The following is an 18,858-nucleotide window of genomic DNA, read 5'->3' on the forward strand; positions in this document are numbered from 1 at the left end:
TTTTGAATGACGCTTCTACAGTTATCGGTCGAACCACCTCACGTATCCGCTTCTCTGCTGTGCTTATGTGGGTGTTTTTCTAACCTTTCGCGGTGAGCGCAGTACGTCTAGGATCGCAGAGTCCTGCGCTCTACGCGGTTGTATGGGACTGGCGGCCGCACAGCGTTACGCAATTCGCGGAACTGTCAAAACTGATCAACAAGGCGAATATAACTGATATTCGAAACTATACCATGAGAAAGACTGAAGAAGCAGTAAAAAATGAACGCAGCCTAAGAAACCTGTAAAAAAGAAACCTGGCATAGGACAAACCATGATGTATGCACTAAAAGATAAGAAGGATAATATCATCAGCAATCTCGAAGATATAGTAAAAGCAGCGGAAAAATTCTAAGCTGACCTGTATACAATACCCAGAGGAGTCACGATACTTCACTTAGACACAGTAATGAACAGGATACAGAAACTCTCCTATAACTAGCGATGAGGTCAGAAGGGCCCTACAAGACATGAAACGATGAAGAGCGGGAGGGGAAGGTGGAATAACAGTCGATTTAATCAAAGATGGAGGAGACATAATGCTTGGAAAACTGGCGGCTCTTTAAACGAAGTGTCTATCGACTGCAAGGGTCCCAGAAAATTGGAAGAATGCAGACATTCTATTAATCTATCAAAAAGGAGACGTTAAAGAATTGAAAAATTATGGGACCATTAGCTTGCTCCCAGTATTACATAAAATATTTACCAAAATAATCTCCAATAGAATAAGGGCAACACTGGATTTTGTCAACCAAGGGAGCAGGCTGGCTTCAGGAAGAGATACCTTACAATGGATCCCATCCATGTCATCAATCAGGTTATCGCGAAATCTGCAGAGTACAATAAGCCTCTCTATGCGGCTTATATAGATTACGAAAAGGCATTTGATTCAGTAGAGATACCAGCAATCATAGAGGCACTACGTAATCAAGGAGTACAGAACGCTTACGTAAAAAGCTTGGAAAATATTGCTACATGCGTGTGGTATTTGTTTGTTTGAACGAGGGGCGTAGGCGCCATCACTCCAGAAAAGAGGAGGAAGAACGAACTGGGCTCGCGCTGTGAATCTAACCGGTCAGCGCTGCAACCGTTGTTGTAAATGTAATCTGTAAATAGTTTCTCGTCTTACTGACTCGTCCTTCGCGTAAGAATATCTACAGAGGTTCTACAGCTACCTTAATTCTACACAAGAAAAGCAGGGAGATACCTATAGAGAAAGGGGTCAGACAGGGAGACACAATTTCTCCAAAGCTATTCACTGCGTGCTTAGAATTCAAGCTATTAAACTGGGAAGGCTTAGGAGTGAAGATCCACGGCAAATATCTCAGCAACCTTCGGTTTGCCGATGCCATTGTTCTATTCAACAACAATGCAGACGAGTTACAACAAATGATTGGCGGCCTTAACAAAGAGAGTGTAAGAGTGGCGTTGAATATTAATATGCAGATTAAGAAAATTATAAATAGTCGGGCAAAGGAACAAGAGATCAGGATCGTCAGTCGGCCACTAGAGACTGAAGGAGTACGTTTACCTAGGTCAATTGATCACAGGGAACCCTGATCATGAGAAGGAAATTCACAGAAGAATAGAAATAGGTTGGATCGCATACGGCAGAAATTGCCAGCTCCTGACTGGAAGCTTACCATTATTATTGAAAAGTAAGATGTGCAATCAGTGCATTTTGCCAGTGCTGACATATGGGGCAGAGACTTCAGAGCAAGTTGAGGACCGCGCAAACAGCGATCGAACGAAGATTGCTAGGCATAATGTTGAGAGAGAAAGAGAGCGGTTTGGATCAGAGAGCGAACGGGTATAGACGATATTCTAATTGACATCAAGAGGAAAAAATGTAGCTGGGCAGGTCATGTAATGCGCCGGTTACATAACCGTTGGACCATTAGGGTTACAGAATGGGTACCAAGAGAAGGGAAACGCAATCGAGGACGACAAAACACTAGGTGGAGCGATGAAATTAGGAAATTCGCGGGCGCTAGTTGGAATCGGTTGGCGCAGGACAGGGGTAATTGGAGATCGCAGGGAGAGGCTTTCGTCCTGCAGTGGACAAAGAACAGGCTGATGATGATGATGATGATGATGATGATGATGATGATGATGATGATGATGATGGCTGTGGTGCCCCCCCCCCCCCCCGAAAAAAAATCCTTGGTACGTGCCTGCATACAGCAAACAGCTTACGAGCACACAGCTCACGAGTGCATTTCGAGCATGACAACGAGCACTCAGCTCACTAGTACATCTCGAGCACGGCAACGAGCACACCCAGCAGCCGACAATCGCTGCTTATAAGCTCTCTGCTCGACGTCATAGTTCGACGTCATTCAAGATGACCCGCCCTTTTGGAGGATGAGGGCTTACATACACGTGCCGCACACACACACAGGTGTAAAGGTCCGGAGCCGACGTCAGAGGGGCTTCGTAGAACTTCACTCGCAACGGCGACGAGGCTAGAGCGTAACGGTGGCGGTTTCAGCACAAAGCCTGCTTCATCGAACTCCTTCACTCGCAACGGCGACGAGGCTAGAGGTTGGCGGCGGCATTCCATGAGGAGGTTACCACCGCTGGCGTAACTGGCTGGCAAACTTGCACTGCAGCTGGCCGTTCTTAACAGGGCCTACATTTCGCGCCCGCGACATAGCTCATGCGGAGGAGGTCGCCATTGCAGTGGCTGCTACCGACTCTGATTCCAAAACAATTATCTCCGACTCGCGAGGGGCCTGTGGGAACGTCGAGCAAGGCTGGGCTCCATACTTAGCCTACCGACTACTTCAAAGTTGCACCTACACCGGGGACCCCGCTCACCGGAACATAGTATGGGCACCTGCTCATATGGGTCTCGAGAGGAATGAGGCAGCCGATGCCGCCGCCCGCGCGCTCTCTCTCCGGGCTTCCTTTCTCGACCCCCTAGATCAGGATCTCGAATTCAATCCCGCGTATTCTTTTAAGGACATTGTCCTGCATTATCAATCTGGCCATAGCCTTTACCCTCGCCCGAGTAAAGGACTATCTAAGACGGAGGAGTGGCTTCTACTCCGTCTCTATACGAACACTCTGCTGTGCCCGACAGCACTCAAACATTTTGATCGTTCTTTCACGGGCAGTTTTGGAAACTGACCGTGATAAATTCAAGAGCTCACTGAACTCGCTTAACCCATGTTAACCATTATTATCACACTCACTGCTCTGTGTTATTTCTTGGCCTTTTTCTTGCAGTGTTATACGTTGTTACTAACTTATATTGCTCCTTTTTATTGTAATCATATGCAGCTTTATGTAGCTAATATGTTTCATGACTTTTAGGCTGTGCACTTGGCTGCTGTTTTCATTTGTTATTGTTGTTAATTGTATGTACTTGATTGTATGCCCCCCTTACTCAATCCCCAAGAAGGGGCCTTGTAAGGTATTTTACAAATAATAAATAAATAATAGTTGTCCGCACTGTGCGGAGAAGTCTTCGGACATCTACCACATGGTGTGGGCCTGCCCATCTAACCCAGCTATTGCCCCTCACCCCAACCCCACTCGGGAGGACTGGGAGGTGACCCTGCTCGCCTGCTATATGACTTGCAGGCCCAAAGGGCCTTGGTCGAGCGCGCCCGGGCAGCGGCCGACGCGACTGGGGTCCCGTACTAGGGATTCCACCTAGTATTTTAAGGACCGGCCCATATGCGAACCTCCATGTGCTCCTCTTCTGAGAGCAATAAAAGTTTTTCACCACCACCCTCTCCCTGGTAAGCCACCTCTTTTTCGGGCGCCTGGGCTTTCTTCGGTCTTTCCATGGCAGCAGCACGCACGCACGGAGTAGAGGAGGCGAGATGTGCGTCGCTGCGCCGGCTTTACCGAACTTTTACTCGCCTGTGACGTCACGGCTCCGCCCTACGCGCGCGGGGTGCGAGGAGGTTACGTGGCTCGGTGCTTTAACGGGTGGTTACTAGGCAACGCGAGGCATCGCACAGCTGCCCTGAGTTTTCTGGTAACGCTCCGCGGTGGAACTAAAAGCTTAAACAGCTCCGCCGTTAAAAGAAGTAAGTGAGGGAAGTCTTGTTATTCGAAAACCGACGCCATTGCCTTGGACGACGAGGTGAACTTCTGCTACCAGACAGCGTGATATTCGGTATACAGTATACGGGGGGGCGATCAAGGTCGATTGCTCCTGAACACGCTCTGACTAAAATCCACGGCTGCTATCGCTCCGAGCAGGTAATTTTCCCTGTAACGAGCAGGAAATTTTTGTAGTACCTGAATAAGGCAAATATCGGGAATGTCGCAGATACTATACGCATTGAGCGAATTCCCCGAGGCTGTATAAATGATTGGGTGCACATGTAACGGCACTGAATACAGCGCAAAACACGTAGAGCAAGGCAAAAAAAAAAAACGTAGAACCATACGCCACGTGGCAGTGAGCCATGTGGCCGCCGCTTCGTATGTGCACAGGCTTCTGAAGATGTGCTCCAGTACTCCGAGATCGGCGTCAGGACGGAATTGATCCTGCTGCACAAGAATGAAAACAGGACGGCAGGTGCCATCCGTTTCCTGATCGGAGTGTCTCGTTCAGAAACGTGGATATCACGTCAAAGCCAGAAGCCTTTCGTTCTGAGCCTTGACGAAGGCTGCAGTTAGTTGGTACATTTTCGGGCAGACAGGACACCGAAACCGCGTCGCGTCCTTCTGGAAATGCATGTCCTTCTGGAACCACCGACACCCTCGGAGCCGTGCTGTGCCGGCCGATGCCTTCTCAACGATCCCGACCTCGTGCTGCCTTCGATATTGCGACGTTGCCCCAGCTATAGCTCCGGCATTCAGGCTGTTCTTCAGGCTGTTCCGAAGGCATGTCGCCTGCGGTCGCGGGTCGACCAACTTCGCACCACGGTGTGACGAAAAAGAGCGCGCCACCATAAATCAGTTTCTCATTACAGAGCGACAGTATACGCGACCCACGAACAACTTGGACGCAACTCCTCGCGCTCTTGCTCGGACTCCCCATAACTTCGCTCTGAACGTGGGAAGGCATTCGCCGGCTATATGCATGGCCTCACAACCTGGAGGGAAAACACGCCAAGACGCAGATATATTGCGCTAAGCAGCCTAGAGGTGCACACCTTCACGTTCGTTTCTTTTCCGTACCGCCTTGCTCTCTTTGTCATTTTGTTTCTCAATTTCTCTCTCATTTGCGCGGGACTTGCATACAGCACGGAGGCGCGTGAGTGGAGGCCTCCGTGGTTTCCCCTCCCTTTGCTTGGGCCTTCTTTCCTCTTTTCTTTGAAACACACACCCGCGATTTCTATTCCTCCTATGTTTTTCCTTCTTTTCTACTTTCTTTTACGCGGTTAGTTCGTGCGCCTCACGGCGCGAGTTACGAGCCCACCGACAGCTGTTTTGAGTGCTTTTCTATATGCAAGCCGGTGTTGGCCGCGTCGTTATCGAGGAAACAGCGCATAGCTTGCTGCGCGGGTCAACTTTTCGCATCTCCCCTTCACTTCGCGAAGCTACCTTTTGTTTCCCTCATCTGCTGACGTTGCTTTTCGGTTGTGGCTGGGAGGCGAATGAGATGAGTAAGTCTGTGCTTTTGAATTGCGTCTCATTGTGGTCAGGCGGTCGCGTCGGACATCGCGGCTGCGGGTCGACGTGGTGTTTTACGCGATTTTTTGTAGCTCGGAGGAAGCCGTTCGTTGCCTGCTGTACACGTACGTATAGTGTCGTAGATATCGGTTTGCGAAGTGCAAGTAACCGGGGTATCTGAATTTGAGTACTGAAATTGTACAGAAGTGAGCGATGGTTAGGTTTTATAAGGCTGTATAAATAAAAGAGGAGGCGCAAATTGACACACAGTGCACAGAGAAAGACAGACAAGACGACAACAGCGTGTTGATTCGGACTAGTTCACGTACGTCTTGTCGAACAGCGGAATTTTGAACAGCGCGACACAGCGGACTATTGAAAAGAGGCACAGGAGAGAGCACGTCTGTCAGGTGCTTCTTTTCGGTCTCCGGTGTAGCACTGTTCAGCATTCTGCTGTTTGACAAGACAAGCACACCGGTCAAGGACTAGCCGGCGCATTGTGGCTTCTCAGACATCGAAATTATAGAAGTAGGCAAGAACGTGCTAGCGGGGGAAAGTTTAGAAGCCTACCACAGAATGAAGAATGTGAATAGGTGCATCGGTGACACCGTATATTCGTGTACCGGAGCGCCTTGTTGGAACTTGAGACATGAGGCCGAATTAAAAAATATATAAATATGTTTTTTCTTCTTTTCCGTATCATCCGGTGTCTTGCTGTTCTACGCCTGTGCGCAGGTCTTTGGGGTATTTGGGATGCGCAACACATAGGCGACTTTCGAAGTTATAATAAAACAGCAATAAAAGATATGTGTACGTTTGTCAATTTGTGCCCCTCTTCAAATAGCTACGTCTCCCCAACTATAGCCCAACAAGATATACTTCTAGGGCTCTATTAAAACGCGACGTATGGACTCAAGAAGTACTCAAGACAAAATAGAAACTCTTCTGCAAGGCATTTGTTATTTGGGCACAGTCTTACTTAAAGGTATACCGCGCTTCAAGGGGGAATCCCCGTCATATTGGATGGTAGTGGGCGCAAACGTAATGCTTGATTTTGTAAGCGTGTACAATGTTAATAACATCACGTGCATGCAAGAGTGAAGGATTTGGCTTATTGATGTTGCAACTGGGCTACAAATGAAGCGAAAACATAAAGCGATAAAGTTATACAACACGACTATATAGGTGCACCAAATGTCGCGTTCTTTCACTCTCTCGAGATACCGGGTGTTTCGGCGAACACTTTCAGAAATGCTTAAAAAATTGCCTGTGGCAGATAGCTCAGTTCTAGACCATGAGCTGGTCCACTCGAAGAGGTGGACATTACACGCATAAAAATGGACTAATTAACAAAATATAACTAATTAAATTTTAAGCTGATTACCTTATGGCACATTGCAATTTACGTATTCCAGCCGGGGAAGTTCGCAAGACGGATCCACTCGGAACGGATTCTCAGGAAGGCTCCAGTTTCGAGATGTTATTTCCCGAACTTTGCGGACAGATGCATTGGCGTTCCAGTTGCTCTTCTGCTTCAATGCACGAAAGGACGTTTTGTTAAGAAAGTAATTGGAACGACAGTGCATTTCTAGCGCAAAGTCCGAGGGCGCATATCTCGCACATGGTGTCATCCACACAATTCTTTTCAAGTGAATACGCCTTGCACTCTCACCCGCTAGAATTCGTAAATTGCCAAATGTGCCATGACGTAATTATAGTTCAAATATAGTTTCACCCGCTAGAATTCGTAAATTGCCAAATGTGCCATGACGTAATTATAGTTCAAATATAGTTATTGAATTTTTTTGTTAATTAGTGGATCATGCATTTCAACATTTTGTGCAAGTATTGCCCGCCTCTCTTCGAGTAGACTATAGCTCATGGACTATAATTGTGCTATTACAGGCAATTAAATAAAAGAGTGTTAGAAAGTTTTCGCTGAAACGCTCTGTTCGCGTCTACGTGCGTTGAGCTTTATTTATGTAAGCGCGGTACGCAATCAGTTTTTGCTCGCCACGCTGGCAGTGTGGAACGCACAAGTGGGAAAACCTTATTTAGGAGCCGCTCGCTTCCGTTCACGCTTTCCGAGAGCTGCAGTGGTGCAGCAATGAGCTTGTCTTTATATGGCGATCGTCAGAAACTTTGACAAGGATCTCAGGCCGCCGGCTGGCGTAGCGCTTCCTCTACCGCGGGTTTATTTCGAGTGTTCTGATTAAATACTGGCTTTGGGATTTTACCATCCACGGTCCATAAGGCCTGCAATACGTCCGCGAAGTCTACCTTAATGTCTACGTGACAGATAGAGCGGCAGCTGTAGCGTAGTCCATGAATTGCAATAATCATCACAGCGATCATAGTTGGTGTAGGTGCTGGCGAAGCATTTATGCACACTGCTCAGTCAAACCTTTTTTTTTTCATCGTCTTTGTATGCGCACGCCCGACGCAGTCGCGGCGCGTAAGAGAAGCCACAATCAAGGCTGTAGTGAGAGAACACGGACGGACCACAACATGCCCGAGACGGGACACGTCTCGCTTCCTCATTAGCATCGCCTTTTCGCGTCGCCGTTTAATTGTTGCGATAGCGCCGTACCCCAACACATTTCGAGTGTGACACCGACCACTGTCGCTGACGGGGGAAGGGAGCAGAACAATGCCTTCTCGTTGTGTGTTCAGTTTCATAGGTTGTCATTGTTCCTTACTACGCTGTCCGATGTCAATAGTACGCTTTAGCATACTGCTCAGAGAGTGATTCGTGCAGTCTAAGGGCCACCTGCAGATTGGAGGCCCCGCCATTGAATACCCACCTGCATCCCATTTCCGCTACACCTACCACCGAGGAGGTGACAGGAGCAAAAGGAAGGTGACCCTTTCATTTCAAAGGGCGCGGCATGCATATGGAGCCAACTTTGTACGGCCCTCTGCAAGGTTTCTCGCCTTGTCGTTCAATTCTTCCACCGCACAAAGCCAAGGTTAGTACCGTATTCGTTTACAGGCTACTTGAAATTTCGCGATGGTCCAGGCCGTGGGAGCATTTCGCAATCGTAGAATCGCGGCGGCGTAAATGCACCGAAGCGCAAAAGCTTTTATAGCATGGAGTTCACGAAATACGAAAGTCCTCGCGGATAAATTGTGCCTCCCGCAGGAGTAAATTGTGTAATGTATATTCCTCATCGCTTCGGCGCCTCCGAAGTTTCAGGTCAAGTGTCGAAGATGCGACAAAATTATGCTTCGCTTTAAAGCGATCAGCATTCTTTGCGAGCTGCACCAAGTTTCCGGTATGTTTGGTTGTTTGTTTGTCCGCATCTAACTTGTTTCACGCCAACTTGCGTCACTGGTAGTATATGGTCTAATATGGGTAGAGCATGGGGCTGTTGTGCTGAAGGAACCGGGTTCGACACCAACCGTCGGACTGACTGGGACACTGATCTTCAATGAATATATTTCATGGGCCTCTTCGACGCCAACTTGGCTCACTGGGTATCTGCCACGGGGCATGTGCAACTGGGTATGTGCAGCTCTTCAATGGGCTTCTTTGACGCCAACTTCGGTCACGGGGTTTGTGCCAAAGAGTATTGCCACCCTTCGAACATAGAAGAAAATCTGCTTTTCTTCTTGGTGCTGGGAGGCGGAATTGAACCAACGTCATACATGTATCTAGACAACCTTGGCCGAATATATTTTCACACACGCACCGGTTGGGGATTTCGCGGCGGCCTCGCTAGATCGCGCAGCTTGACTGGAGGCAAGCGAGAGAGAGGAGCCCGCATGCAGTAAACGCGTCATACGTGAGGCGTATCATGGGTTGTAACACGGTGTGCCGCTACATTGCTGCAATGCTGATAGCATTAACGTCAACAGTCATGCTGAAGTGGTCTCTATTGGATTTTCTTTTTAATTCAATGCTAACGCATTAAAAAAAGAACATCTAGCATATATATATATATATATATATATATATATATATATAATCAGCCTGGTTACGCTTACTGCAGGGCAAAGGCTTCTCCCATACTTCTTCAACTACCCCGGTCATGTACTAATTGTGGCCATGTTGTCCCTGCCAACTTCTTAATCTCATCCGCCCACCTAACTTTCTGCCGCCCCCTGCTATGCTTCCCTTCCCTTGGGATCGAGTCCGTAACCCTTAATGGCCATCGGTTATCTTCCCTCCTCATTACATATCTTCCCCATGCCCCATTTCGTTTTCTTGGTTTCAACTAAGATGTCATTACCTCGCATTTGTTCCGTCACCCAACCTGCTCTTTTCTTATCCCTTAATGTTACACCCCTAATTCTTCTTTCCATAGCTCGTTGCGTCGTCCTCAATTTAATTAGAACCCTTTTCGTAAGCTTCCAGGTTTCTGCCCCGTACGTGAGTACTAGTAAGACACAGCTGTTATAAACTTTTCTCTTGAGGGATAATGGCAACCTGCTGTTCATGATCTGAGAATGCCTGCCAAACGCACCCCAGCCCATTCTTATTCTTCTGATTATTTCAGTCTCATGATCCGGATCCGCGGTCACTACCTGCCCTAAGTAGATGTATTCCCTTACCGCTTCCAGTGCCTCGCTACCTGTCGTAAACTGCTGTTCTCTTCCGAGGCTGTTAAACATTACTTTAGTTTTCTGTAGATTAATTTTTAGACCCACCATTCTGCATTGCCCCTCCAGGTCAGTGAACATGCTTTGCAATTGGTCCCCTGAGTTACTAAGCAAGGCAATATCATCAGCGAATCGCAAGTTACTAAGGTATTCTCCATTAACTCTTATCCCCAATTCTTCCCAATCCAGGTCTCTGAATACCTCCTGTGAACACGCTGTGAATAGCATTGGAGAGGTCGTATCTCCCTGCCTGACGCCCTTCTTTATTGAGATTTTGTTGCTTTCTTTATGGAGGACTACGGTGGCTGTGGAGCCGCTATAGGTATCTTTCAGTATCTTTACATACGGCTCGTCTGCACCCTGTTTCCGTAATGCCCGCATGACTGCTGAGGTTTCGACTGAATCAAACGCTTTCTCGTAATCAATGAAAGCTATATATAAGGGTTGGTTATATTCCGCACATTTCTCTGTCACCTGATTGATAGTGTGAATATGGTCTACTGTTGAGTAGCCTTTACGGAATCTTGCCTGGTCCTTTGGTTGACAGAAGTCTAAGGTGTTCCTGATTTTATTTGCGATTACCTTAGTAAATACTTTGTAGACAACGGACAGTAAGCTGATCGGTCTATAATTTTTGAAGTCGTAGGCGTCCCCTTTCTTATGGTTTAGAATTATACGTTAGCCTTCTTCAAAGATTCCGGTACACTCGAGGTCATGGGGCATTGCGTATACAGGGTGGCCAGTTTTTCTAAAACAATCTGCCCACCATCCTTCAACAAATCTGCTGTTACCTGATCCTCCCCAGCTGCCTTCCCCCTTTGCATAGCTCCCAAGGCTTTCTTTACTTCTTCCGGCGTTACATGTGGGATTTCAAATTCCTCTAGACTTCTCTCTTCCATTATCGTCGTGGGTGCCACTGGTACTGTATAAATCTATATAGAACTCCTCAGCCACTAGAACTATCTAATCCATATTAGTAATGATATTGCCGGGTCTGTCTCTTAACGCATACATCTGATTCTTGCCTATTCATAGTTTCTTCTTCACTGCTTTCAGGCTTCCTCCGTTCCTGAGAGCGTGTACAATTCTATCCATATTATACTTACTTATGTCAGCTGTCTTACGCTTGTTGATTAACTTGGAAAGTTCTGCCAGTTGTATTCCAGCTGTAGGGTTGGAGGCGACCCCCATGAAGGCCGGGCCGCGGCCGAAACGTCAATAGACCGCTTCATACGTGCGTTTACTTCACTGTGAATATTTACCCGGACCCAGAATTGCTTTTTGCTGGTATATATATATATATATATATATATATATATATATATATATATGTGTAACATCGGAGGTACCATTGTGGCATGTCGTAGCCCATTTTTTTTTAAACAGCTTGGCCCGCGCTAGCTGGGACACATAGTATATTGGAGGCATCTACACATTCCGTCGTCAACCACGTCCTTCGGGTGGTATTGTAGCGCGCTGCGGAACATCGTCACCATATTTAGGCGATGTTCATGCGCGAATATCATTTTCAGTGTCCGCTGATGACCAGACGCGCCTTTGATGCTGCCCATATTTTATGCAGTCACACTTAGCTCAGCCTTATTGACGCCCATTCAGCCCGTGTACCAGATGTTCTCTTGTATAACCATAAACGATGACGATTTGGCGGGCGCCTAGTTGCTAGCTAGGAGGCACTTCGATTTCTCTCCGAGGTGCCTCCTTGCGCATGGACGATATTCTGCGATTCCAAGCCAGCTCTTCAAATGATTGACTGTGTCCTATTATCCAATAGCTCTAGAAATTACAGAGCATCCTGACCACGCAAAAATAAATGGCCACGATATCACCTTTCAATGGATATCTGCACACTGTGGCGTGATGGGGAATGAACAGGCAGACGCTGAAGCGAAAGCTTCTTTAAATAATGCTTCTGAAGTACGCATTGCGTTCTCACGAACACACAAAAACGCGATACTTCGTTGCGTACTGCGCAACTGTACGTTGGAGCACCGGACCCAACCAGATCAACGACACAAGCGAGTGCATAAATGGGACACAGAAGCGAAATTCCGCACTGCCTCAGAAGATGCCAAACAAGGGTGATGCATCGGATTCGCCTTGATGTCGCATTCATCAGGCTTTATGGACATCTCGTAGGTTGCAGCGGTGCTAGACCAAAATGTGAATGCTACCAGGTGTCAGAAACACTTGACATTATTCGTGTTTGTCCAGCGTACGCGCAAGAACGACAGCAACTGGTCTCATCCACTGCAAACGTCGATAAGAGGCCGCTATCAGACGAGTTTCTTCTGAGTCCTTGGCCTATAATGCAAATAGCGCAGCCTTGGTTACAAGTGGCGCTATAGCCTTTCAACAAGCCACTGGGCTATAGTCGCATGACTTTAGAGATGCCACAGCGTTGTGACCTTGTGTACATGCACCTCCTCCTTATATTGTCATCATCATTCATAAGCCATTTTCCTCCCCGTTCCTTTTCCCCAGTGTAGAGTAGCAGGCCAGAGCAAGCTATAGCTCAGGCCGACCTCTGCCTTTCTGAATAATTTTTCTTCTCTCTCTGCCTCTCTCAGAACTACTGTCATCTGGTACTGTAGCAAAAGGTAACGCGCCTCTATATCGGAGTCCCCGCCAGAGCTGTTGCAATTGCAGTGGTTTGCCGCTGTATCGCTTAATAAAAGTGGAATATTTGCATATCGCTTCCTGGCCTATTTTGATATATGACATTAGCACACCACGTGGTAGCGCACAGCGGTACATAACACTTAGAGAGAGAGAGAGAGAGAGAGAGAGAGAGAGAGAGAGAGAGGGAGGGAGGGGAGGGGGGTCGTGTACTTAAAATGCGTGAAAGTCAGTCCGAGCGAGTGCCGTCTAACTTGATTCTCCGCGGAGGGGAGTACGAGTGGTGAGGAGGTCAGGAAGAACGTAAGTACACACATATAATCACCGAGCAAATATAATAGTTATTTCACTCACTCACTCACCGAGCAAATACGACCGTCTCTTCAATAATGCAATACCCGTTGCTTGGCATATTTTATTTCCTCTTCAGCACACTCTCGGCTAGAAATAGGACGTTTATGTAAAACACATATACTACTTTTTGCTTTACTACAAACAGAATCTTTAAAAGGTCACAGAAGCGGGCATTACCAAAATAACCTCCTGTGCCTGCACGAGAAACATTACCTGCACGAGAAATTGAAATGCACAAGTGATTAATTAAAAAAAATAATTAAGTAGATTTTTATAACTTTCACCCGTCGTGGTGGCTTATAGCGAATAAAATCCAGACCGCGGCCGGTGCATTTCGATGGGGACGAAATGTAAAAACGCCCGCGCGCCGTGCATTAGGGTGCACGTCAAAGAGGCCCCAGGTGGTCAAAATTAATTCGAAGTCCCCCACTACGGGCGTGCCTCCCAATCAGATCACCGTCTTGGCGCGTAAGACATCAGAAATTAATTTTACTTTAAACAAAAATAAGTTTAGGGCGCAATTATTGCAATTTACGAATTGTATAGCCGGCGAGTTCTCGATGCGTATCCACTCGGAACAAATTTTGAGAATGACAGCAGTTTCGAGATATTCATTCCCGAAGAATGCGACGAAATGCATGGGCGTTCGAGTTACATTTGTGCTTCAATACGTAAGACAGCGTTTTGATAAAAAATAATAAGCAGGACAACCTGCGATATTACCGCAAGTTTGGCGGCGCATATCTCAAAACACGTGCCATCCTCAAAATTCGTTTGATACGCCTTGCGAACCCACCGGTTACAGTTTGTAAATTGCAATATGTGCAGTAAAGTTATTGGCAAAAAATATAATTAGTATTTTTTTGTTAATGAAGTTATTATACATATCATTTTTTTTTGTAAGTGTAATGTTCACCGCTTCCAGCAATCCAGCTCAAGAATCACAATTACGTTGCCTATACCACAGATGATTAAAAAAAAATCTGTTTACTTAAAGAATAAGGAAACACTAGAGGTAGACGCTTATCATCATCATCATCATCATCATCAGCCTGATTACGCCCACTGCAGGGCAAAGGCCTCTCCCATACTTCTCCAACTACCCCGGTCATGTACTAATTGTGGCCATGTTGACCCTCCAAACTTCCTAATCTCATCTGCCCACCTAACTTTCTGTCGCCCCCTGCTACGCTTCCCTTCCCTCGGAATCCAGTCCGTAACCCTTAATGACCATCGGTTATCTTCCCTCCTCATTACATGTCCTGCCCATGCCCATTTCTTTTTCTTGATTTCAACTAAGATGTCATTAACGCGCGTTTGTTCCCTCACCCAATCTGCTCTTTTCTTATCCCTTAACATTACACCTATCATTCTTCTTTCCATAGCTCGTTGCGTCGTCCTCAATTTAAGTAGAACCCTTTTCGTAAGCTTCCAGGTTTCTGCCCCGTACGTGAGTACTGGTAAGACACAGCTGTTATACACTTTTCTCTTGAGGGATAATGGCAACCTGCTGTTCATGATCTGCGAATGCCTGCCAAACGCACCCCAGCCCATTCTTATTCTTCTGATTACTTCACTCTCATGATCTGGATCAGCAGTCACTACCTGTCCTAAGTAGATGTATTCTCTTACCACTTCCAGTGCCTCGCTACCTATCGTAAACTGCTGTTCCCTTCCGAGACTGTTAAACATTACTTTAGTTTTCTGCAGATTCATTTTTAGTCCCACCCTTCTGCTCTGCCTCTCCAGATCAGTGAGCATGCATTGCAGTTGGTCCCCTGAGTTACTAAGCAAGGCAATATCATCAGCGAAGCGCAAGTTACTAAGGTATTCTCCATTTACTCTTATCCCCAATTCTTCCCAATCCAGGTCTCTGAATACCTCCTGTAAACACGCTTATATGTTGCATTTAAGCGGTAGATTTTCTTTATCCCATATAGCGAAATTGCTTGAAATTAAGGTTTTAAAGTGGAGTTTCTTTTGCGCATGGGCCTAGGGCTTTGTGGAAATAGGCAAGTTTCTCACGAATAACTTTATTTCTTTGCTATTCTTTCCCCCTTTCTTTTCCCCTTACCCTTCCTGCAGCGCAGGATAGCAAACCAGAAGCTCTTCCGGTTAACCTCCCTGCCTTTTTCATTTCATTTCTCTCTCTCTCTCTCTTTCTCTCTCTCTCTTCTCGCCAATAATACAACCTACATAACCTAGAAAGTTTAACGACAAGGTAGTGCCAGTGAGCTCACCTGTGCTCTGCTTTGTTAAACAATAAATCACTACATGAATCCTGTACATATGATGTCACTTCATAAGTACCCCTATAGCACACAGACCTGCTAATGCAACATTTAGCACATGATATTAAACTGTTTCTTTGATTTTCTGTGCTTGCAACTAGGTAGGTGGCCATTCTGGGCTAGCCATATTCCCCAAGGATGGGTATGTCTAACTGTAACACAAAGGATATAGTAGTTTTAAATGTATTTAAGTGCCTTTCGTATTTAGCTTTGACACTACGGAACATATTAGGTCCCCGCGGTATGCTCCATCGATGCAACGTTAAGCGCTCGATTTTTTGCTTGATTGCGTTCCACCCGTTGGCTTCTTTTCAAGACCCTAGCTGTTGTTCGTACTATACCTACGTCGTATAAAAAGCCAACAGTGAAGTCAAGACGACTCTAAAGACAAGTAGGATTCAAAAACGAAATGAAGATATCAAATGATGTTATTTTAGTTTGTTTTTTTTTTCTCAACTTTCTTAGTTCATCCTTCTAGGGCCTATCTCTCACCTCTACTCCCTCCCTTGCAGAACAGCGCGTTGGCGAATACTTATGCGCCTCTCTGCTTCTAAATAAAAGAGCTCTCTCTCACTCTCTTTCTCTGTAAGTACACCTCGCATCAACACTACACCCTAGAGAAGCTTCACATAATTCGTAAATCATCAGCTTCAAAAACGTCTTCGTCGTCCTGCTATAGGCAGCTGACAGCGACATAGCATGAGGCCGTGCACGCGTCATCCACTATACACCGCTGCTATACCTCGCTAACGCGAATAAGGTTCGCACCATTTCTATTTTCACCATTGTGTTAAAATCTGCGCGGTTAGTTAGATTGAAATGACATCTAAGTGGCGGCGTATTATGTGTGATACAAGAAAGCAATACGTGCTAGAAGGCGCAGGACTATAGTCCGATTCAGTGCTACGAGTATCGATAGTACCGCGTTCGTAATCGTTACTTTTTCTGTGTACATAAGGTCATGCGAAGGGCCGAGGAAAAGCGCCTTGGGACAGTGATTGCGTGATGCGAAGTCTTGAGCCTACGTTTCAGGTGATATTCCGTACCCGCAGTCGCGTCTATATACAAGCAGGGACGATGTAACACTTGCGCAGCAGTTCGAAAGCGACGTCAGGGCTTACGTGGTGAGGCAGACTTAAATTACTGGATTCAACGCCCCAGAACAAAACCGTATGTAGATAGAGGTTTCATGATTATAATTTCGACGTCCAGGGGTTCTATAACGTGTAACTTAAATCTAAATACACAATGCGGTAATGGCATTCCGCCCCCCTGCAGAATACGGCCAGCCGCCGTGGCTGGTAATCGAACCCCACGACCTCGTGCTTAGCAGAAGAATGCCATAGCCGCGAAGTCATCGCAAAAACGTGGGCGTGCGTTACGCGAGACAGCTGGAGAGCCGTCAGGTGCAGTTTGGACGCCGCATGCGGTCGTGTTTGCCTTTCCGCGGTCATGCTTTATACGCAAATGTGGAGGCCGCAGATTTTAATGCGAATTCGCTATGTTCTCCATTAGGCGAAAATCCGTCGGCGTGACCGAAATATGGTACCAGAAATGGCCGACGGCGCAGTCACAAGATGCTCGGAATGACGTCATATTTCTCAGGTAGGTTCCTGTAAACAAAGGAAACAAAGAATTCGAAAAGAAAATTCGGTAAATTTCGGTCTGGGTGGCAACCCGGGCCTCTTGGGTGCGAGATGAGCACGCTTCTCCGACGCCACCATGGCTGCATGGTTCTAGCTGACCTTTAGTCAGAAAGGTGTGGCCTATTGCGTGCGTCACGGCACACGTCACGTCGCAGCCATCTGGCTCACTAAAGGTTTGGCCCACTGCGTGCGCCATTGGGCACGTGACAGCACAGCAGCCAATGGGGAGGAGGTGGCGCCACGTCATGAGTTTATGACATGAGCGCGTTCATGGCTTTCCGAGGTCAACAAACGGTATAATGCTTTCTTACTCCCACACGTAAAGCAGTCTTAAGCGTCTCTGTCGAATTTTCTTTTTATTGATTTTGTTCGAAGACGTTTAAAAAATATATATAAAGGTGCAAAACTTACTCGCGCAAAAGCGTGTAAAAGCGTGCAAAGCTTACTCGAATTACGTCACTGCAGGTGACGTACTATCTGTGCGGGCGGAAATCATTTGCAAAAAAGAAAGTACATCCATGAAGTAAACGAATTGCAATAATAGTTTTAGCATTACGTGGCTTACGCGCACTGCTCCACTCAGCTGCAGGGCACTGCGTAGATTTCGCATTTCATAGGCGCGTCTTGCCGAGGCGCGGGCGACGCGCTATCCGCTCGACTGGAAAACGACCGAGCCCGCTCCGCTCAGTCGGCTTTGGAGGGAAGCGACCTTCGCTCCCCGCCAACATAAGCGCTGTGTTGCGAGCGCGATAGCGTTCCCGCTCAGCAGCTGTGCGGAAATTGCTAGCATATGCCGGTCTAAGAGGACCGCAAACGTTTCACTAACACACTCTAATATAGCTTCTTAGTCACAAACCTTTCCTCACACGCTTGTATTTGAAAGCTGGAAGCAATCGTCACGAAAGTCTGTACATATCGAAATGGGCCGCGTAGACCCGAAATAACTGGCGTCGAAGTATTTGTTCGATTTGCCCGATTAACATACACACTCGGCACCTCGGAACGCTGCTCGCGGTGCAACCCTTCGGGACGTATACTTGGACGGCGTAAAAAAAATAAAAATAAAGCTGCCGTCGCTGACTGGCTCTTGCCTAACTCCCGGTTCGACGTATAATCAAGCGGCATGGCGCAGCTTTATTTTAAGCTCCCCTCTCCCCCCCCCCCCCCCTGCGTATACATCACAGGGGGCGGGAGGGGTCGTAGTGCCGCGTGCGTAATCGGATAAATTAAACGAATAATTTGACGCCAGTGTTTTCGGTCTGCACGGCGATTGTGAAACGTAGAAAAGCGGAACAAGACTTTCGTGGCGATTCCCGTCGTATTTTCAATGTAAACACGTGCCGTGCAAGGTTTGCAACTAACAAGATAGTTAATGCAATAGGTTTCGTTAGTGCATTAATTGCTTTGGTTTTTCTTGTCAAATGATGCCCACCTGGTCAGATAATGCATATATGTATACACACACCCAGGTTCAATTCTAGCGGATAAACATAAATATCTCAGATAGTGGACGGGAAAATGGCGCCGCGGTAGCTAAAGCAGCGCATGCGCAATGCGAAGTCATGGGTTCGTGCCCCACCTGCGGCCAGTTGTATTTTCGTCCACATTAATTTCCATTAATTTATCATTTTTTAAACTCAATTGATAAGTAAAAGTAATTTCCCCTATGTTATCCTAGTTGCCCTTGTTTGTTTGCTTCTTACTACATG

The 18,858-nt window shown here is 46.8% G+C and overlaps 1 protein-coding gene across 4 annotated transcripts in view; it reads left to right on the forward strand.

Annotated features, from left to right (window-relative positions):
- Positions 1 to 5,470: 5,470 nt before the first annotated feature.
- The window catches only part of LOC126537575 (glycoprotein 3-alpha-L-fucosyltransferase A-like), a 50,610-nt gene continuing 37,222 nt past the window's right edge, over positions 5,471 to 18,858 (forward strand). The window contains exon 1 of one of the 4 annotated variants that reach the window (XM_055074366.2): positions 5,471 to 5,612. Coding sequence is in view for 1 of the 4 variants with exons in the window: in XM_055074365.2 (XP_054930340.1) it covers positions 9,113 to 9,124 (12 nt within the window). In the remaining 3 variants the exon portion in view is untranslated. The other 3 variants (XM_055074367.1, XM_055074365.2, XM_055074368.1) reach the window with 3 other exon arrangements.

The sequence above is a fragment of the Dermacentor andersoni genome, chromosome 4 (assembly GCF_023375885.2).
Source record: "Dermacentor andersoni chromosome 4, qqDerAnde1_hic_scaffold, whole genome shotgun sequence".
Taxonomy (NCBI): domain Eukaryota; kingdom Metazoa; phylum Arthropoda; class Arachnida; order Ixodida; family Ixodidae; genus Dermacentor; species Dermacentor andersoni.